The sequence below is a fragment of the Hyperolius riggenbachi genome, chromosome 2 (genome assembly GCF_040937935.1).
Source record: "Hyperolius riggenbachi isolate aHypRig1 chromosome 2, aHypRig1.pri, whole genome shotgun sequence".
Taxonomy (NCBI): Eukaryota; Metazoa; Chordata; class Amphibia; order Anura; family Hyperoliidae; genus Hyperolius; species Hyperolius riggenbachi.
In genome coordinates, this window is record NC_090647.1 from 415,918,372 (window position 1) to 415,941,899 (window position 23,528).

General features: G+C 42.2%; 1 protein-coding gene across 7 annotated transcripts in view; it reads right to left on the minus strand.

Moving 5' to 3' along the window:
• The window catches only part of LOC137546880 (cyclic AMP receptor-like protein A), an 836,868-nt gene that overhangs the window by 104,766 nt on the left and 708,574 nt on the right, over positions 1 to 23,528 (minus strand). For all 7 annotated transcript variants that reach the window (XM_068269866.1, XM_068269867.1, XM_068269868.1 and 4 more), the window contains one exon: positions 2,666 to 2,713. In XM_068269866.1, the coding sequence (XP_068125967.1) occupies positions 2,666 to 2,713 (48 nt within the window). The remainder of the gene's footprint in view (positions 1 to 2,665; positions 2,714 to 23,528) is intronic.

Below are 23,528 nucleotides of genomic sequence, written 5' to 3' on the forward strand. Positions count from 1 at the left end.
TTTTGCTAAGAGCCACTTTACTGTAAATGCATTTTAACAGGAAGAATAAGAAAAAAAACGGAAAAAATCATTATTTCTCAGTTTTCAGCCATTATAGTTTTAAAATAATACATGCCTCCATAATTAAAACTCATGTATTGTATTTGCCCATATGTCCCGGTTATTACACCGTTAAAATTATGTCCCTATCACAATGTATGCCGACAATATTTTTTTTGGAAATAAAGGTGCATTTTTTCTGTTTTGCATCTATCACTATTTACAAGTTTAAAATAAAAAAAATATAGAAATATATCATCTTTACATTGATATTTAAAAAGTTTAGACCCTTAGGTAAATATTTACATGTTTTTTTTTATTGCAATGTTTTTGTTTTTTTTATATTAACCTTCCTGGCGGTAACCCCGAACGTAGTTCGGGGTAAGCCGCACAGGAGGTTTTCTCAGGCCCTGCTGGGCCGATTTGCTTAATTTTTTTTTTGCTGAACGCAGCAAGCACTTTGCTGCGCTGACTCCTGGCGAAAATCATTAGACCGCCAGGAGGGTTAAACATTTTATTTGGGTAGTTTTGGGGGGTGGAATGAGTTTATAATGTAAATGTGTGTTGATTTTTTTTTTTTTACTTTTAGTTGTGGTTTTACTTTTTGGCCACAAGATGGCGGCCATGAGTTTATTTACACGACGTCACTCTAAGCGTAACATACGCTTAGAGCGACGCATGGGGGAGGTAATAGCCAGAAAAGGCGCACCTTCCGAGAGAAGCTGTCGCTTTTTCAGCGGGGAAGAAGAATCAGTGATCGGGCACCATAGCCCGATTCACTGATTGCCTGGCTAACGAACCACGGGCCGGGAGCGCGCGTGCACGCGCGCGATCGGCCGCGGGAGCGCACATGGTTCCTGGACGTAGTTTTTACGTCCAGGAACCAAAATAGGTTATTATTATTATTATTATTATTTAGTATTTATATAGCGCCGACATATTACGCAGCGCTGTACAGTGTATATATATATATAGGTTAAACAGTGTCTCTACAATAAAAGACAGAGCCCGTCATGACAGGCTCTGTGTTAATGCTGCAGGATTGGGGGGGGGGGGGGTCCGGGTTAATTACTTACCTGGTCAGCTGCAATTGGCTGCTCCCCCGACACGGTCCCCAGGAATGCCAGAGCTTTGCCAATGGCCAAAGCTTTGGCACAAATTTGAGATCACCTGCCTGCATGAATTAAGTCTGTGCAGGTAAGTATTATTTAACCATTTTACTACCAGCCACCGTTTACACTGTAAACAGCCCTACTGTAAGCCCTGTAAGTAGCAGGGCGCCCAATCGGCGCTCGGGAGGTCACATGATGTGATCACTGCGATCATAACAATGGAGGAGAGCTGCACTTTACCCCCCAGCTGCCTCTCTCTGCCCGACCCCAGCTGCCTCTCTCTGCCCAGACCCCCGCTGCCTCTCTCTGCCCGACCCCAGCTGCCTCTCTCTGCCCGACCCCAGCTGCCTCTCTCTGCCCAGACCCCCGCTGCCTCTCTCTGCCCGACCCCAGCTGCCTCTCTCTGCCCGACCCCAGCTGCCTCTCTCTGCCCCGACCCCCGCTGCCTCTCTCTGCCCAGACCCCCGCTGCCTCTCTCTGCCCAGACCCCCGCTGCCTCTCTCTGCCCCGACCCCCGCTGCCTATACTAGCAGCCCCTGTGTGTTTTTTCATGGCGCACCTGCAATAAATGTATCATAAAACGCTATTTACCGTTTTCATGTATTTACAATAAAACTGTAAATATCGTTTTATGATACATTTATCGGCAGAACGGTGCGTCATTTTTCTCCCTGCGCCATTTTCAGATGGACCCATATGCCTAATGCCATTATAATTGCTAATTATGAGAAAGGAAAGGGGAGCATGATTCAATCAGCACCTATTGGTTTCCCCCAAAAATAAAAATCTCTCAGATTTCAATGTCACAAGTAAGCTCAGTTCCCATTACTGCAAAAAGTCCCAAAATGTTTCACACATTGGGCATGATTCACAAAGCTTTTTCACCTGTTTTTGGGTAGGAACACACTGGGCGTTACGCATATGTGATTCTGCCCTGTGTGTTCCTACCCTTCCTCTGTTTTCACCTTATCTATGTTACATTTTTAAAGAGAACCAGAGACGAAGGACCCTCGTGTATTTATTACATTTATCAGTGGGAACATGACAGTGAACACCTACCCTGCTTTTAAGGTACATACATTGGATTTTTCCGGGAGTAATAATGGATAAAAAACACTCAAAAAGGCACGCCAGAGTGGCGAAATTATCAGGTAGAGCATTCATTCTTTACAAGCTATCGACTGATATGTTTATTTTGTGTGAATCATTCATCTCTGGTTCCCTTTAAGCTCCCAAAGAGCAAAGGTAAGAAAAATAATATTGAAATTTAATTGAAAGTTAATCAGGGACAACTTACTTTGAGTGATTATTTTGCTTGTAAATGTGTTGAAAGGTTATTTTTATCACTTAGGTGATAAATAAGTCATTAATGAGAAGTTTTGTGAATCTAGCCCATTATCTTGTTCATTAGGGAGATGTAATAAAATTTTTTTAATGTAATCTACAATTGAAAGGCTGTCCTTTCAGGACTTTATTCAAAGCCATTAAATAATTGTAATTTAACAAAGTATTACCTTGCTCCGTTCCCTCCCTGGGTCATATGTTCCAGACCATGTGATCACCTAGAAGACAAATTGTAATATATCAGAGACTTAAGAACAAAAGTTATAATATGCTTCTTTAAATAAATAATACTATATAAAGCTTTAAATAATACTGAGCACCCCACAAGTCTCCAAAAGAAAGAACACATGCAGCTCAACCTACGCCAGACTAATTTCGGGATCTTGGTCACTAGGCACTCTAGCCCCAGTTTCTGGATAGTTTCACTGCCTTCTACACCACATTAATACTGCCTGGACACTGCCATGTATTGCTTTACCTCTTCCCTTGAGGAAAAAGCTCACAGAGAAAAGGATTTCTGCAGCATATACTCCAGAAATGAATTGTTAAACAAAGAATAATACGGTTTTGATCTGCTACATGAAAAATGCCAGCCAAATATATAATAAAATGTACAGAAAGCACTTATTGCTATATTCTTCCTAGGCTCTGCCATACTGGTTACATCTTATCATACATCATTTAACTATCCTTTGGCTTTCATATCTCCTTGGACTTGTTGCAGTTTCTTCAATGAAGTGTTAACCTCTCAACCAATTTTAGGTCAGATGTTTTCAACTGCTTTGAAATGTTATATATGCATCCTCACCCACATTAGTCTGATATGACAAAGACACTACATACTACATACTACATGGTTTATCGCACAACTGCCCAGTTGTCAATCTTACAATTTCCTTTGATATATTAAATTCTATGCATTACAGATGACTTGTTATCCCAGCATGCCTTGCAATTTTTATAAGTGTAGGGTCTCATATAATCTCATATATTCCCTATGAGGGGCTTAATTGAAATGTGGAACCAGTGTGTTCTTTGTTAGGAGCCTTCTAGTATATTTTACATTACATTACATTACATTTTGGTCTTATGGGAAGTAGAACTGAAAATATATTGAACGACGGCAGCGCTATAAGTGCCTATACTTAAAGCTGCATTTTGCAGCATGAAAGGGAAGTTTGGGCGAATGGTGGTGGCTACTAGAAACAGCAGCCATTGTACCCTCTTGGCGCTTATCGGGCACCTCCGGGAGCCAAATTTTACCTTATTTGCCATAATATGTGGCTATGAAGGTAAATTTCGGTGCTAGAGGCAAAATGGGGAAATTAGAAGCAAGATGGGGCAATTTTGGTGGAAAGGCTTGTGGGTATCTCGCTATGCAATGACACAATGTTATTTATCCACAAGCCAATTTTGGTTTTCCATGTTTTTCTGTAAACCTACCCACTGAAATTTCTCCCACTTGCTGCTAATTAGTCTTAGGGGTTTGGCACCACTGGGGGGGGGGGGGGGGGTCTTAGGGTTTGGCATCACCAGGGGGTCTTAGGGTTAGGCACCACAAAGGAAGGGTTAGGTTTAGCCATTGTAAAATATTGGTAAATATTACAGATCTGCTACTATCAAAATCCAGTAGTAGAATATTGCTAACTTTAGCGATATTTTACTAGTGGCAATCCCCTGCGCCCTTTTCTTCAGGTGCATTTTTATCATGTATGCCACTGGGATAGTGTGACTGATATCTGATATCTGGTATCTGGTTTAGCTGGAAAGGGCTGCATGCAATCAGGGAGCACAGAAAGTTGAATATAGTACGTTGTTCTGCATTCAAAACTCTGCTCTAAAGGATGGTATAAGGAATGCCGCACTATTTATAAAATATGATAAGAGGAAGCACTAACAGAGGGCATTAGGGGAGCAGCACAAGGAAGGCCACTATAATGAATGCAGTACTGGGGCAAGGAGGACACTATATAGGGCTAGATGTGGGTGAGTTGTATTAAATGTAAAATAAGGTAAAACAAATGTATGGCATTGTAATGAAAAGAGCACTAACAGGTGGCACCAGGGCTTCTTTTGGGGGCCCGGAAAGACACATTTTGGTATAAAAACACCCATACCCCTTTCTCTCCCCCCCCCCCCCCCCCCCCCATGTTTTGAAAAGGAAAATTAGAGCCTACTTTGATTCGATTTGCTGGTACCAATAACAAATTGATTGGTTATTTCCAAAAATGAAGTTTCTTGTTGTAAGTCTATAAGCTAAGAATACACAAATTACTACCAGGCCAGATATACCTCAGTGGCCCAAACCCGCTGAACTCACTAAAGAAACCTTTTCTATAATTGGTATTTGGGTTGTGAAGCCAGTTTATAAAACTATTATACTTTTTATGTACAATCTGAGTCTTTACAAGAATATTGTCTTGGAAATCCAGAAGAGTTGCAACAATCAATACAGTCCAAATCTAAAACAATTACAGCTTAATTAGCACATTAATAGCACTTGTCATGTCATTGTTAAGCTACTCAGGCTAATCAGCAATGTTTATTTTTTTTATTTTTTTTTCTAACAAATCATCTTATTGATTTTGCAAAGAGACATAACAGCAAACAGGTCTCCCACAAATAGTACAAGACACACTGTAGTTTCCAATAGATAGAAGAGGTTTCAGCAATGCTTCTTTGGGTGTTAAAATTACTAACCATCCTTTTATAATGGAACTAGCAGGTGTGTGTAATAATTACATAAACCATAAACTGCCATGAAAAGCTCTGCAGCGCCCCCTCTTTCATGACACTAGGTATCTGCCCTGGTTTTTCTATGCCTAAAAGTGGCCCTGGGTGGAACTATGATTTAGGAAGCACTACTTTGGGAGCAATATAGTGAAGGACAAATTACAGGGTCATCTAGAGTGAAAGCAGTACAATGTGGGGGACTCAGGAGCTATGATTCAAGCAGCACCATAATGGGACAAGAGTGATAAAATAAGAGGAAGACTGTAATGGGGGGAGGGGTCACATTGCTGAAGTTGGGACATTTTTGAGAGATTCAGGGATAGTGATGCAGACTATAGAGGTAGCCAAAGACATGGGACATACTGACAGCCACTAGAATGCTATAATTCCACCTCAGAGTGGCCATGCTGAGTTTTGGCAAACCCCAGTGATGCCTTGAAAAAATTACAAAGACAGAGGATGTGCCCCGGAGATGTTTGAGAACCACTATCTTCATATGTTTACTACACTTTTCACTATTCTATCAATCACTTTAAATTCAATTATTTCCCCTCAACCTCCCGTATGGGCTTGTTCACATTAGGGGCGAATGCAGGTTTGTTTTTTTTAAGTGCTGGCAATTTAAAAAATCGCCTTAAAAGCGCATGTACAATGTTAGCTTATGTGAGTGTTCTCACTTAAGCGAGAAGTGCTTGCTTAGCAATATTATGCTATGCTTAGTGATTCTTTTACAGTGCAGGAATCTTATACCCTGTGCGTGGTTTCCTGGCAGGAAAGGAGACACACCAGATGAACTAGCAAGAAGGGCAGGCAGTGTTTATGTAAAAGAGGTCTTCCATGAGAAATGGTCTTAAGCCCCATCTACACGATACGATTCTTTGTGCGATTCGATTACGATTCTATTTACGATATGATTAAATCCGACATGTCCGATTAGGATTCGATTCAATTCAATTTGATTTGCTATTATTTTGCAATGGCAAATCGAATTGGATCGAATCGAATTCCGATTGGACATGTCGGATTTAATCGGATCATAAACAGAAACGTAATCAAATTGCACAAAGAATCGTATCGTGTAGATTGGGCTTTAGATCCCAATGAGTGTGGTCTCAAATGAGACTTGGACCTTGTTATCTGTTTGGACTACGTGTCATTGGACACTAGACTGTGGATTAAATAGGAACAATTATAATGTACACTTATTTTTTATTGCCTTCATAAATTTCTGAATATCGTTCAGGCTAACTTTTTAGTCAGAATTCATACTAATGTCAGTGAGTTAGTCAGATAGATAATTCGAGACACAAATAGCTTAATTTACAGATCCAAAGATAATTGAGTCACCTTGCAGAACAATAGGCACTGCCTGACAAAATATGTTTATCTTTATCAGCACAGCAAGAGATAAAGAAGTAAGTTCTTGCAGGTATTTAAACTGTGAGAAAGGCATGCTGACTTTTCAGGGTCAGAAAAATCATATTTGAGAACCTTTCATAGCAGATTATTGCCGAGGAAAGATGCGTCTGACAATGAATTGCAATAAGCGATATAACCTAAAGTATACTTCTATTCTATTCTTTATGGAATTCTACTTTAAAGCAGTTCATTTATGAGGAGCCTGACACTGGATGAACTTATGCGACCACACAGGAGTTGCTTTGTATTGAATTAGTGTGGCCATATGAATATGTATGGGTTTGAATATTTATGATATATTTGATTTATATGCAAAATAATTCAACCTTCTCTGAATTTGACATGCAAATCCACTACACTGTTAAACTTCATGCGATCCAGCCTATGATGCTCCCATCTACCCTAAATCAATCTAATGTACTAAAGATTTCACCAGTGGAGTAGGTAATGCCTAATTAGAAAGGAACTAATGTTAAATCACTGCCCTAGGAATAAAGCACTAAATTATTTCTCAGTGACAAGTACTATGGTTAACAAATATCTGTTTAAAGATTTTGGAAGGCATTAACATTAGCGTTGGACAAAGAAGGGAAAACCCACCTGCCGCCAATCAGCAGTAACCATTTCTTATCCTTCCCAGAGTTACAGATTGCCCAGCAAGCTCATTGTGAACCAGAACTCCTAGGAGTGTGTAAGGGGTTGAAATAGACCAAAAAGCCTCCTTACTAAAATACTTTGCATATTCAGCAGTGATGCACTGTGAGACACCTCAGAGCTCACTCCAACATGAATAATCGCAAATACCATCTGTTTTAAGAAGGCAAACTTCTGTTTATCCTTCCCAGTAAATCTGTACCTGCAGCAGGCTTTCTCTATGAATGAGAAGATTTCCCCAGCTCCCTGTCATGCCTGTCCAACACTAATTAACTTAAACATAGCTGGATATGTTGCAGTTATGTCAATTCAGTCATCTTGCTGTTGCAAAATAGGCTAGAATTAAAAAAAAGGCAACAAATCCATAGGTGTGAGTAATTTGCCCCAAGCTCCAGACTATAGAAGCCTGGTAATGTACTTTGTTGTGTGTGAAGTGTGGAAACAATTGCTAAAAAAAAAGTAAAGTCCAGTTTTGTTGGTGTTATGTAAAAACAAACCTCATTTTAGTGGTAATACTGAGGAAAATGTTCACCGTGTCCAGCATTGACCATGGAGGTGTTCATCCCTGGCTGTATCATTCCAATCAGTATAAATGTGATGGCCACCACTTCCTGGCTGTAGCATGGCTTTTTTCCTACCTCTGTTAAATGTGGTGGGCATTTCCATTCACAAGTGGTAATAATGCAGGCGTCATCATGTAACCTGCAGTGGTGGTAACAAGTAGTGAAGATGTTTGGGCAGCACGGTGGCGTAGTGGTTAGCTCTCTCGCCTTGCAGCACTGGGTCCCTGGTTTGAATCCCAGCCAGGGCACTATCTGCAAAGAGTTTGTATGTTCTCTCCGTGTCTGCGTGGGTTTCCTCCGGGCACTCCGGTTTCCTCCCACATTCCAAAAACATATAGATAAGTTAATTGGCTCCCCCTAAAAAATTGGCCCTAGACTACAGTACTTACACTACATAATATAGACATATGGCAATGGTAGGGATTAGATTGTGAGCTCCTTTGAGGGACAGTTAGCGACAAGACAATATATATATATGCATTGTACAGTGCTGCGTAATATGTCGGCGCTATATAAATACTAAATAATAATAATGTTTGTTTTTGATTAAATGTGATTTTTTCCCAAAATTCTGCATATTGCATTTAGGAACAATTGAATAGGACAACTGCTATGTTTGCAGGAAAATTCAGCAGTCTGCCATAATTCCATAGGTCTCTGCAGCAGCCGACTGTGGCCAGGAACAAGCAGAGACATGGGCTAATATGCAATTATAAGTTTTCTCTTAGGTGATATTTTCACACCTTGTCAATATGATGCCATTTAACTTTTTGTGGACCGACACAAGTAAGTCCTACGCTTGTGGCTTCTCTAGGCTGATGCGGCATTGGATTTATGCCAGCAGCCATTTCCGCTCCCGACACGATTGTGTGCACCCGAGAGGGGAAATTAAGCTGTTATATGACAGCTGACATCTCCCCTCACTGACCAGGAGCCATAGCGTATGGCTCCTGGTCACGTGATCACTACGATCGCCGGCGGATCGTAGTGATCCCTTTTACTGATGTGGCGGTGGGGAGAAGAGGATTCACTCACCTTCCTGCCGTTCCCCTGGCGATCGGCGCTCCCCTCCGCTCTAGCCGGCATCCCCACTTGCTCTGACATAAGTACCAGGTCTCGGCTTTATGATGTCATCAAGCTGCGACCCAGGACTTAGTGTCAGTACGAGCAGGGATGCCAACCAGAGTGGAGGGGTCCAAAGCGGCTCATCGCTGGAGCCTGGGAGGAAAGTGAGGGCCCGTTTCCAACTGAGCGTATCTGCATGCGTTTCCTGCATGCAGATTCGCATAGACAATACAAGTGGATAGGATTGTTTCTACTTGTCAGCATTTCTGAGCGTTTTTCTGTGCACACAATGTATTTAATAGGAAATTTGCATGCGGTTTTGGTATGCGAATTTACACATGAATTCGCATTCAATTTGGCATAGAAACAATGGAAAAGCACAAAGGCACTGCCATGGTTAAATTTGCATACATAGTCATCCATGCAAAATCGTATGTGAATTCGCATATAAATTTGCATACAATTGCACGCGAAATTTGCATCCGCATGCACATTTTTTTCCGCCCCATTCCCACCGCACAAGTGGAAACGGGCCCTCAATGCTGCTGGCTACAGGGGGGACATCTGGATACAGGGGGGGCACCATACCCAGCTACCAAAAGTGGGGATCCGGCTGCCTGACCAAATTGACCCCCCCCCCCGCAAGCAAAATCGACTGGTCCTTAACCACTTGAGGACCCACCCTTTACCCCCCCCTTAAGGACCAGCGCTGTTTTAGCTGATCTGTGCTGGGTGGGCTCTACAGCCCCCAGCACAGATCAGGGTGCAGGCAGAGCGACCAGATCGCCCCCCTTTTTTCCCCACTAGGGGGATAATGTGCTGGGGGGGTCTGATCGCTCCTGCCTGCCTGGGTGTTGCAGGGGGGGCACCTCAAAGCCCCCCTCCGCGGCGAAATTCCCCCCCTCCCTCTCCTCCCTCCCTTCCCCGGAGAGCCGAGGCTGCACAGGAACGGATCTGTCCTGTGCAGCCTCTAACAGGCTCCTGCCTGTCATGTGACAGCGATCCCCGGCCACTGATTGGCCGGGGATCGCTGATCTGGTACAACGCTGCTACTGTTAGCAGCGTTGTACGGATGTAAACAAAGCGGATTATTTCCGCTTGTGTTTACATTTAGCCTGTGAGCCGCGATCGGCGGCCCGCAGGCTATTCACAGAGCCCCCCGCCGTGAATTGACAGGGAGCAGCCCCTCGCGCGAGCGAGTGAACTTCCCCCTGTGTTCCAAGTAAAGGAGCAGGGAAGTTGTGCTATTGCAATGGTATCATTACTTCAGGGGCAGGAAATACAAATGGCCCAAACTGCGGAGCCAGTGAAACCCTGTGGGAAAAAAAAAAGCATGCGATTCAGTTCAGATTGGGCTTGTGAACAGCGGCAGGTAGGCCATTTATATTGACAAAACTTTGCCTGAAAACTCCTTTAAGGGGGGTTAGGCAGCCGGTCCCCAAATGGTTAAACAATCAGCAAGCAAGAAAATTCCTAAATCATTTTGGTAGTACCTTTTCACCTACTTTTTTGATACTTTTTTTAACTGCAAAGTGCAGAAAAGTTTTTTTAAAGAGAAGATGAAAAAGTTAAAGGCACACGTGAACTAGATTTAAAACTATTAACTTACCTGGGGCTTCTTCTATCCCCCTATAGTCTGTCAGGTCCCTAGGCGTCCTCTGGGCCCAACATGGGAGGTCCCATTCACACACTTTTCCCAGTTGTGCTCCAGCCACCAGAAGCATTTTGCGCATGCATGATTCAACCGCGCATGCACAAAACTCTCCAGGCAATGAGAGAGTGAAAGAGAATGGCTTCTGGAGGGGACTGCGCATGCACAGTAGGCGTTTGAGTCATGAATGGCAGGGACCCAGAGAATGCCGAGGGACCTAATGGACTGTGGAGGGCTGGAAGAGCCCCAGGTAAGTAAAAGTCAGCGGGCATGAACAGGTAATGTATACTGCACAGGATATTGCTCGCCATTACAGCCGCACACTCGATCCACAACAACACAATCTTGTAGCATGTCTGATTTATGTTTCTACGAAAAAAAATGTATATACACTGTATATATACTTTTGTAAACAACTTCTCTCCCTGAGGGCCCAAATCGCATTAGCTTGTCTCAGATCAGTACATAGTGATGTGTACGGTGGAAAAAGTTATGTGATCATAAATGCCAGACTAACCAGGTGGCTATATATATTATTGCTCTCGGAATTATTATAATTTTTTAACTAAAACTACATAGCGGGCTTCTAGTTGTTTTAACAGATTCTCTCCAGTTGCTGACTGACAATCTTGCGTTGGTTGCCTGATAGATCTTCCATTGAACAGCTTTTCCAAATTAATATTTGATCAACAAAACAAACATTGATCAAGTGGGCCTCCTTTTTTAACATATTTTCACTAGATTTTTTTTTTTTAGCAGGTTTTATGCTACATCTATTCAAAAATTGTACAATGTACTGTATTTCCAGCTGTTTTGAAACATTCTTAACAAAACCATGCCTTTACTTAAGGAGGAAGAGGAATAAGAAGCATTGGTTGCTTTGGAGGTTGTAGTGAACTGTGGGGATTAGCTCCTGAACTAACTTTACACAATAAAGTTGTAACACAACTTCACAGCTTGCAAGAAACCTAGCATGTTTTCGGAAGGCTACACACATGCGACTATAGTTGTTTGAAACGATCGTTCCCCGATCATTTCAAATGACGATTGTTTAAAAAAAAGGAGCCAACGACCATTAAGTCTAACGACGGACGGGCTAGATCGTTAAAAACGAACAATTTATCTTGGCGGATTTTTTCCAACGACGATCGTTTGCAAAAGTAGTACATTGTTGGAAACGGTCGTTCGTACTAAGCTTGACATGCGCATTTCACTATTTCTCCATGGAACTTTTCATTTTTATGCGCAAGCGCAGTAGTTGCTTTATGTGATGTAACGTTCGTTCTAACGATCAGATCGTTACACACCTTTAAAAACTAACTTTAGTCGTTCTTTCGTCAATTAAAAGTTCGTTCGTCGTTCACAATGAACGATCGTTGTCGCATGTGTGTACGTAGCTTTAGATGCGGCACAGACAATTTTGTATTTTTGTGGGAAATGGTTTAAAATTAGCGTGACGTTAGAGTTAGGTAGAGTTGGGTGTTAGGAAGAAATTGACCTTCAGGCCCTTTTCACACTGGGGCGTTTTTATTGCACTGTGTTACCGCATGGTAATGCTCAGCAATGAAAGTCTATTCTGAAGGGTGCAATGCAAAGAAGCAATGTTTTCACCAACTTGCGTAGCGGCGTGCGGCGGACCAGAAGTTATGTAAGTCTATGGCGACGCAGCTTTTTTAAAATGGTTTTCATGACAGTGCATGCGCAGAAGCATATTTTTTTCAATACATTTCCATGAAATTTGTATTTCCGCCACAGGAAGTGAGCCCTAGAGAGCTTCACTTCCTGCTTGGCTTTTATCCAGAAAGAGGATTACCGCGTATTGACGCGGAAATGTACGAAGGCTATTTTTAGTGATGTGGTGCAATGCGATTATCCGATCGTATTGCACTGCTACCGCCAGTTCCCAGTGTGATACCAGCTTCAGAGATGAGGTTAGGGTTAGGCATTAGGAAGGGGTTAACATTAATGAGAGATGTTAAGGTTAAACATCAGGGAGGAGGTTTTCATTACAAGGGCCAATTCATTGAAAGATAAAAGACTGAGGAGAAATGACAAAAGAATTGCTGAAAACGGTGTCATTTACAGTAGCCTAAAGGTGGCCATACAACTAGCGACTTGGCAGCCATTTGACCATCTGTGCATGCCTGATCGACCATGCAACCAATTTTGGGTCAAGCATGTGGATTGGACGTGCTGCAAGATGTTGAGCTGTTGTGGTTGATCGGGTGCCCGGCTGTAATGGCGAGCTATATTCAGACGAGCAACAAAACCCCTAATGCTGTCCCCCCTAATGTCCAATGTGCCCTCCTGGTGCCCAGTGCAGAATACATTACCTGTCCATGTCCGCCACTGAATCCGGGCTTCGTCCTCTATACAGGCGCCCCAAGTGTGATGTCACACAAGCGCCCATGTTACTCCAGCAACCACATGGGGCGCGTGCATGGGTGGAGGTTGAAGCCCGGAGCCAGCGGCAGACACGGACAGGTAATGTATACTGCATTGGGCACCAGGGGGGCACAATGGACATTAGAGAAGACAACTTCGGGGCTGGTGTATGCAGCGTCACAAGGCCGATTCTGGGTTAGGAATCGGCCTGTGGTGTATGGGCAACCAACAAATCTCTCTCTAGTCAGATTCAATTAGAGAGAGATTTATCTCTTGATCAAATCTACCCATCATTGCTAATCTAGATGGATGGGGACCTTAAAGAGGAACTCCAGTGAAAAAAATGTAATAAAAAATGCTTCATTTTTACAATAATTATGTATAAATAATTTAGCCAGTGTTTGCCCATTGTAAAATCTTTTAAATCCCTGATTTACATTCTGACATTTATCACATGATGACATTTTTACTGCTGGAAGTGATGTAGCTGCTGCTTGCTTTTTTGGCAGTTAGAAACAGCTGTAAACAGCTATTTCCCACAATGCAACAAGGTTCACAGACAGGAAACTGCCAGGAGTACCATGGTCCTCAGAGTTTCATGTGGGAGGGGTTTCACCACAAAATCAGCCATACAGAGCCCCCTGATGATCCGTTTGTTAAAAGGAATAGATTTCTCATGGGAAAGAGGGTATCAGCTACTGATTGGGATGAAGGTCAATTCTTGGTCACGGTTTCTCTTTAAAGTGAACCTCCGGACTAAAAATCGACTCAGCAGCACTGAAAAGGCCTGGTGTTTCTTTAACAGTTTCACAGCATCAGAACTTTTTTTCTCTTATACAAGCCTCATTTTTAGCTGCACAGAAGAAAACTGCCCGAGCATTTTTCCCCTGATGCTGTGCAAAGCATGATGGGATTTCTGATGTTTTTGTTCTCGTTCTGCTGTTTTGGTGCAATTTTTTTTTTTGAAGCCTAGCGTGTGCAGCTGGGAGGGGTGATCAGAATAGGTGGAACTGTGTCTCCTGCTCCCTGTCACCTCCTTTCAACCAAAAAGATGGCTGCCCCCATGACAAAGATGGCAGCCCCCATGAATCACAAACATTTGCCAGTTCTTTTAAAACAGGGTGGGTAAAAGAATATATTACCAATCTATTGTAATTAACATAACTAATGTAACTTAATGACAGTATGTTTGTTTAGGCTGAAGTTCCCGATGCTGGTGCCAAGCTGAACTTCTGCAGATTGTTTTATGTAAATACATATTTCATATACTGCTTGCCTTTGTGTTTTGCTAATCGTTGAAATGTTCTAATTTCAGGTAAAAGTTATCCAGGACAAATCATTTTCTTTGAAAATGGTCTCTTAGGCCTGGAACCCACTGAAATCCGCAAACGCAACCGCTAGCGTTTTGCCTGAGCGGTTTGCAAGCGGATTCATGCGAGTTTTCGGTCGCGTTTTGCAACAGTGTATTTTTTTCCTCAGCGGTTGTGTAGCGTTTTGCGTTTTTATCCTGATTGGTCCTGTGAATTATTTTTAATTTTGTTACAGTGTGCTGAACCGCAAAACGCTAGCAAAACCGCTCAGTTTAGGTTTTGCTGAGCGTTTCTGCTAGCGTTTCAATACTAAGCGCTAACGCTCCCAAAATGCTGCAGGTCCTGCGTTTGCATTTCTGGGAAACGCAAACGCTCCTGTGGAAGTTGCCCCATCCATTAACATCAGCTGAGCGTTTCGGCAAACTGCTAGCGTATCGCAGTGCTGCCAAAATGCTAAAAAAAACGCTCTTGTGGGTTCCAGCCCTTAAAGGCATTGAATTAGTTTATTTCTCTGTGTAAAAACTATTATAAGGAATATTAAATTCTACATAACAATTGCAAAACAAGTTTTGTCAAAGTGCTTAAACTGCATCACTGATTTTTGCTTTTAAGTAAACATATAAACAATCTAAGTATTCATTGTGACTTTTACACTTAATTTCACATACATTTGCAAGTGTCAGATTTCTCTAGAAGTAGGGCAGTTATATCCAACTGATACTTAAACGCCTGCAAGATGACTGACACCAGCAGAGTGTACCTAGATTTGAGGAGGCATATAATCAATTATCACATTAAAGGGCCACTACGATATAAACAGATTATAGCGTTAGTCGACACATGCTACAATAGATAATAGGATGACTGGGGAAGAGAGCACATAATTATAGTATTCTGCAGTAGATAATCAGAACGTAGATGACAGGTATCAGACAGGAAATAACATCCACAATCTCCATAGCCACATCCAGCCCATACTAATATGTTATCAGTGTAACTGCTGATATATTGGTGCTTCCAAACTGAAATCAGACGCAGGAAGCCAGGATCTACATCATAGAAGTTATATAACGCTACAATGCTCAATCAAATGGGTGTACTCTAGGGGTGTTTTGGAGTGGCTGAGAGAATGTTTTTTCCCTTTTTCTTCAAACTTAGCATACACGTAGGACTACTGAAACAGGAAAAGGGGCAATGAGTGGGTTTCCTTTGGGCACTCTGGTTTCCTCCCATATCCCAAAAGCTTACAGATAAATTAATTGTCTTCAACGTTAATTGGCCCTAGACTAAGATACACACATTACATGATACATATATACAGTGGATATGTGACTACGGTAGGGATTCGATTGTGAGCTCCTCTGAGGAACAGTTATGTGACAAGACAATATACAGCGCTGCGGAATATGCCGGTGCTATATAAATGCTAAATAATAATAATGTAAAAAAGAAGTGATTAGCAGCAATACAGGGAAAATTGGGTGCCTGGAGGAACCTGATAAAATAGCATTCCAGCTAGTAGTCTATTTAATGTGATACCAACCACTATGAATTAAATAAACCAAAAAAGTTTTTTAGTTATTTTGTGAAAATCCAGCCTCATAATCCACACTGAGTTTCCAGCAACCTTTGCTTCTTTTTTCCTCTGTTTCTTTTATCATGGACAAGAATGTCATCTGTCATCCTCTCCCGACACTTCCCTGCTGCAAAGTGACCAGATACCTGTTGTCACCATGGTTAAATTTGCCACCTAGGCTTCCTATTGGTCTATTAATCAGTTTGAAATCCTTAGCATCATATTTAAAAAAGTTTTTGCAGTAAATTCAGATTTGACTACAGTAAGCGTACTTTCCCATTGCAAATCACAATTGTTTATGTGCTGCAAGGCAACTGCAATTTTTCCAACTTCCGCTGTTTGACATTGAAAGGAAGAATTAGATAAGGCATACATCTAAAAGTGGCATGAGGAAAAATGGGCCCTAGATATTGCAGATAGTAGAATATTGCTAAATATCTATCAGCCTATGTTATCCTAATCTCATACTAACCTCTGAGGGACAGTTCATGACAAGACAATATACTCTGTATAGCGTTGCATAATTATGCTGGCACTATATAAATAGTTCAATAAATAAATAAACGGACAAATGGATCAGAAATACATAGAAATAAGAAATAAAAAATCTGTCATTAAGCAGGAATATTCAGATGCAAATGGAGGAGCACTCTCAAATAAGGAGGAATTTTCGTGTGCCTAAGCCTTAGATCCCAGTATCCTCAGGGTCCATATATCACATCACAGAAAAGGCTGGCACCACAACAAAAATGATGAAAGTAAAAATAGCTCTTTATTAAACCATCATTAAAATGACAGCATAGTTAGTAAAAAATATTAGGCTCTGGCGTCATTAAGTAGGACAAATAGAAACCAGCACCTCAAAGGATATTCTTTCACATATAAACAATGAAAACCAACAATAAACCAAACCCTGTCATGTGGTCCCACAAACTCCCAGGCCCTCCCCTGCCCCAAGGATCCCAACCTAAGTAACAACAGCTTACTGTCTCGGTAATGGTGGCCATGCATGGTACAATTTTTCATTTTTTTTCGATTAGATAATTTAGTTCGATTATTCCATTAGATTGAATATAAAGATTTTTCCATCATGTCCGATCAGATTTTTTTTGAAAAAACGGGATAATCGTTCGAATTTTTTGATCGAAAAAAAATATTTTCTACTTTCATTCGATTCGATCATTTAGATCGAAAAAATGGGATAATCGAACGTTTTATTGTACTATGTATGGCCACCATGAGCACAACCAGTCTTCCCAAATTGCATTGTAACGATCTAAATTTTCTGTACTCAATAAACCCGGTCCATTAAAGAGATCATATATAATCGATTCTTGACCAGCCCAACGTCAAGTCCAGAGGTTTTCCATTTAAAAGCAATACTCCATTGAGCAGCCAAGAGCATATACCTATGTAGGACACGACGTGCAAGGAACAGTGTCATTAGGCACATACAGGAGGGCCTGAGAGGCAGTCAGGGAAATCTGGATTTTACAAACATCAAACACCTAAGATTGCCAGGCACCCCAAAATTGTGATGCCATAGGACAACCCCAGAAAATGTATAATAATGTCCCAGTGCCACCACAGCCCCTAAAACAACTAAAATAGACAGTAGGATATAATCTATGTAACCTAGCAGGGTAAAATACCAGCGAAACAATAATTAAACTGAGGTGTCTTTAAAAATATTTGATTAGACTACTTTAGCAACAGCCTCTCAACAGTAAGACCACTGCAAAGAAGACAACTAGTGCCCCAGCTTCTGTTCCCAGGCCCTCATATAAGGCAACATATAAGAGACCCCAATCCAAAATTCGATTCAATTTGGAGGCAAGAAAATAGTGCCATAACCTGGGAATACCTATACCACCCTGTAATGGATGCCTGTAAAGAATCTGGGCACTAGCTGGTTTAGCAGCCCATATAAATTTATTCATTGGAGACTGCATAGGGGTAAGTGACTCTTTATGTAACGTAATAGGCAATAAGCTAACTGAATACAGTAATTTTGGAAGTAAAATCATTTTGCAGACCAAGCAGCATCCTAACCAAGAAACATTATATTGCTTTCAACTCCTAAGCATGTTTTTAAGAGAATGAAACAAAGGGGGGTAATTAGCCTCATTGAGGTTACAATAATGGGGGATGAGGAAGATACCCAGGTACTTACATTTGTTTTTACACCATTTGAAGTCAAAGTTGGCCTCTAATAACTTAACTGTATGTGGCAAAAGATTAATAGGCATTGCTGTTGATTTAGAGGAGTTAACATACAACCATGAGAAGGATGCAAAAAGGTTAAGCAAAATAAATTAGGTAAGGTGGTGACTAACCAAGTTAGAAAAAGGAGAGCGTCATCAGCTTATAAAGCCAATTTATCGTTGCCATCCCCATACCTAGAAATATCAGGCTGCTTCCGAATAGCCACCGCCCATGGCTCCAATGCTAGAGCAGAAAGCAACAGCGATAACAGGCAACCCTCTCTCGTACCATGTCTAAGACTAATCGCAGTAGATGTCATCCGAGGTAAATGAATGACCGTTGAGGGGTTATCATATAAAGCAAGGATAGCAGTGAGAGTAGGGAAAGGTAACAGCAGAGACAGAATGCTTAAGGGCCGGTTCACACGGACAGCAGGCGGCGTTGGGGCGGCCAGGAAGTCGCGTCGTCCTGTGACGTCCCGTTCGGTGGCGGCGGTACAGAGATCGTCGCGAACGGCGTTTCTCGTCGGCTAGCCGTCCCTGGACGTTGCATGCGGCTTCTAGGGACGGCCGAAACGATGCGTTAAATCGGGATCAGAACGCCGCGTTTATGCAATCGACGGTAACCGCGCAATGCTAAACGCTGCTATTCACTTGAATGGGAGAGTTTAGCCGATGGGTCCCGAACGCTTGACGGTAGACGCCGCCTGCCATCCGTGTGAACCGGCCCTTAGAGTCCAGGTAACAACAAAATCACAGAAGCTCATCGATCTTCATCACGTGCAGGGGAGCGCGATGCTCTAGGTCTACATACATGCACTTATGAACTTTATGTGGATCAGTGAAAAAATGGGTACGGCCATCTGCAACCACATGCAGCTTTGCAGGGTAGATCATAGCATAGGTAAGAGCAGAGTCTTTTAAAGCACATTTAACTGCAGAGAACTTGGCCCTCTGTTTTTGCACCCCGATCAAAAAGTCTGGATAAAAAGAGAGCTTGCAATTTTCATAAGAAATCTCTTCCTTTTCCCTAGCTGCACAAAGAACCGTGTCTCTATCCCTGTAGTTCAGTAAACTTTAAAAATAAAGGCTCGAGCTGGTGATCCTGGAGCAGGCATCTTAGTGGGAATTCTGTGAGCTCGCTCAACTATGAAGGCGGAGGAGAAGCAGTCACAGCCAAAGAGATCTATCAACAGCTTTTCAATAAAGTCTTCCACTGCTGCCCCCTCAGGGAGACCCACTAACCATACATTTTACAGTTTTCCAGGTTTCCAGGTTCTCCTGTCGGGCTTTCATGGCTGTGATGTCGCCTTGGACCTCAGTAATGGTGGGCTGAAGTGGGCAGATGTCGGGGCGGCCCTCAGATTCACCCACACCTGTGCGCAGGGCCTGCATGTTCTGATGGAGGAGGGAGAAATCCGTGATGGCCTCCATACTTTGCAGCAAAGTTAGGGCAGGAGCAACTGTCTCCTCCTCAGCCTCTTCATAATCATGGCCACCGCACCTGAACTGACAGAGTTTCACAGCCGCTTCTATGCCCTTATTGGCAGTCGTCACTTTTCCCCCGGGACATTCTCTTATCCATTCACGCAGGGGGAGCTCACAGAACCAGCCAGCACAGTCGTCAGTCACCAAGCGGAGAAATAGACGCCAAATATTGGATAAATGAGGATGCCTTAGTGGAAGCACAAAGCCTGCACATCTTCTCTACATGGCTTCCGGTCGCGCCCCCCATCTTCCCCTGTTTTACCCACAACAAAGTTCCACAACAATGTAGAAGAATTCCACTGCTGCTATCATGTTTGGTGCCATCACTAGAAAGTTCAGCTAAAATGTAGCAGAACTTCCCAGCCGCTCTCTCATCAGGTACCTATGACACCCAAATTACCCACTGTAGATGGTAATTCTGTGATTGAACATGGACACCTATGGCGATGTCCAAGCATGCTTAAATCTATAGTATAGCCTTGCAGCTCTGTATTTGGCTCTAGAGGTACAAGCTTCATTGTCATGTGACCGCAGTGAAGCCTGGACCTTTAGCGTTGAGTACAGAACTGGAAGGCAGACAGGAAGATGTTTTGCACTTCAACACATTTTGCGCTTCAACACATTTGTATATTCTTGAAAGGCTGCCAGGCCTGGTTATAGCACATTACTGACGAGTGCATGGGAGTTGTTGCGCTTTGATACAAGAAATAGACAAGAAGAGGTTGCAGACGGTGAAGCCTGGACCTCTAGTGGCGAGTACAGAGTTGCGAGGGCGGTATTCAAATATATATGGTATATCTTTAAAAGGTAAGTATGCAATTTTCTTGCACTCTGATTGATTATACCTCAAACACAATCGCAGATAACATGCTTCATAAATTGGGGGGGAAATAAAATTGCATCAATGGGAACAAGGCACTATGATTTACATTACTTTGCCAGGGTTCTTGTAATTGCCAAATTTTGTAAGTGATCCGAAAATCGCATCAAAGTACATTATGTGGAAAAGAACCCTTACCAAACTCAAAGCCAGAATGTACCATAGGCCTTCTTAAAGGGGTATTACAGCGAAAAACTGTAAAATTTAAAATATGTGCAAACATATACAAATAAGAAGTACATTTTTTCAGAGTAAAATGAGCCATAAATTACTTTTCTCCTATGTTGCTGTCACTTACAGTAGGTAGTAGAAATCTGACAGAAGAGACAGGTTTTGGACCAGTCCATCTCTTTATAGGGGATTCTCAGGGATATATGTATTTTCAATAAGCACTTAGTGAATGGCAGTTGCTCTGTCCAACTGCCAAAAAACTGTGTAGGGAGCAGGGAAGCTGGCCAGCATCATTGTTTAAATCCTTTTTTGGGAATATCGTTATAAAGAATAAAAGCCTTGCTGAGAATCCCCTATTAAGAGATGGACTAGTCCAAAACCTTTCACTTCTGTCAGATTTCTACTGCCTACTCTAAGTGACAGCAACATAGGAGAAAAGTAATTTATGGCTCATTTTACTCTGGAAAAAAAATGTTCTTATTTGTATATGTTTGCACATATTTTACATGTTCAAGTTTTTCGCTGTAGTGCCCCTTTAATGGCACTAGTACTGTTTTTCCCTAATATTTTCCCTTACCAAACATTGCTTGCAATGCAACATCATCAGTTATTTCATGGTGGTCACTGCAGCCATTACCTGAAGCATAGAATCACATGGTAAATTCCAAATTTGCCATGCTACCTCAGACTATTTAAAGTGAAATAAAACTCGCACACTGGCATAACATTCAATCAAAATGTGTTTTCCTACTTTTTATTACTTATTCAGTTCATATTTGCTTTTGTACACAAGTAATATTGTCCGTTTACAAATTTCAAGGTCCTAAAGTGCAGTTTATCTGCTCTGAAAGCTGCCATTGCATTTTATTCATAGATTTTAATATAAATACAGCAGCTATCTAGTGATAAATGTATCATCTGTGTCTGCCAGCTCTGTGTAATTCAGTTTCAGCCGTTGCTGTCAGACATCAGACGATGTATAGGCAGATTGACCAAGAGACAGATCTCTCTCTCTGATCGAATCTGACCGGAGAGAGATCTGTTGCTCCCCATATACCACAGGCTGATTCCCGATCTATTTCAACATGAAATCTCTCAGGAATCAGCCTTGTGACACCACATCTGCCACCCCAGGAGCTTTCCCCAAGTGTAAAATGTGCGCCCTGGTGCACCTTGGGTGAATACTTTACCTGTCGGTGTCCATCACTGGCTCCGTGCTCCATCCACATACATGCCACGTCACACATGCACCCACGTATATACCAGCAACCGCATGGGGCGCATGTATGTGAAGGGAGAAAGGAGCAGGGAGCCAGGGGCAGACACTGACAGGTAAAGTTTTCATGCACGGGGCACATTTTACGACTGGGAGGACAGTGTCTGGGCATTAGGTCGTGTTCGTCAGTCATCCCGATATCGCAAGCCGTTACCTCCATGTACCCAAACAAGCCCAGCATCTTGCAGCATGTCCCATCGATACATGCAACCAATTTCGACTTGTCACATCGTCGATCAGGCATGCTCTTGGCGGCACCGATTTTCATCTGATTTGGTTATAATAATCGAATTGGATGGTTGATCGGACGCCAAGTCACCTGGTGTATGGCCACCTTTAGGAGTTTAAATGTGCTAACAATGTTTACAGTTTAGGAACTAAGGTTGCAGCACCTGCACTCCAGTGGAGAGATGCCAAAGACCACAGAAATGGAATCAAAGGTAATTTCTTATCAAAGTCTGTGCGAGTGACAGAGCCATTGAGATGTTATATGGTTTCTCTAGGTCAGTTGAGATTTTTACAGGTGTATCAACTTCTGCTAATATAACCTTTCTAGCTTAGTAGTGAAAATGTATGTACTGATAATCTCCTTGTATGATTAATGCCAATCTTAATTTCATAAATGTAATTCTATATTTTCTGTAACATAGAAATATGCAGTATAAGCTTAATTTTAACTGAGGTGGTAGCATATTATATGTAAAAATTGTGAAAAGCCATGTTCTCTCTTACAACTTTCTTTACCATCCCTAAAATAATATATTATCAGACTTTGCCATTCAGTGGCGTAGCTAAGGAGCTGTGGGCCCCGATGCAAGTTTTACAATGGGCCCCCAAGCACTCTATACATAACCATTGATACGGCACACCAAAACCTGCCAATAGAAATTACAGTGTCAGAGGTGCAAGAAGGAGACGGGGAACAGCTTGTTATTGGTTACCACTATTCAAAGTATCTATAGAAGTGAATATTTTCAGCACAGGACCAATAGGGAGCTAATACTGTAGTTGAAGGTGGGCCCTCTGAGGCCCAAGGGCCCCGATGCGGTTGCTACCTCTGCACGCCCTATTGCTACGCCCCTGTTGCCATTTGAAGTATTGCATAAATGGAACTGGAGACATACAGAAATAACATTTTTGCATGCTGTCAGTGTTTCAGTTTGAAAAAGTAAGAAACGCATAAAATAAACTGTAAAGGGATAAAATTCTTATAGTTAATAAAAGTACAATTAGTTTAGGTACCCACTTTGCAAAATATAACATTTCTAGCAGTTTTCAAACAAAAAGCTGAGGGCAACTCAAAAGCTGATTATGATGATGACGATGATACGGATGCCACATGGGATCCTAAGAGACAAGATGACCAAGGGGACAGTTCAGAGAGGGAGTCAGAGAGGAGTAGGAGGAGACGAGTTGCTGAAAGAAGCAGGGGGAGCTCGTCGTCAGAAACAGCTGGTGGCAATGTCCGGCGCCATGTATCACCACTTATGGACAGCCAGCCAAAATGCCCTTCAACGTCAGCTGCTGATGCCACCATAGTACCATCACCCCAGAGGGGCTCAGCGGTTTGGACATTTTTTAATGTGTCTGCCTCAAATCAGATCTGTTCTCTCTGCCTCCAAAAATTGAGCTGTGGAAAGGCCAACACCTACGTAGGG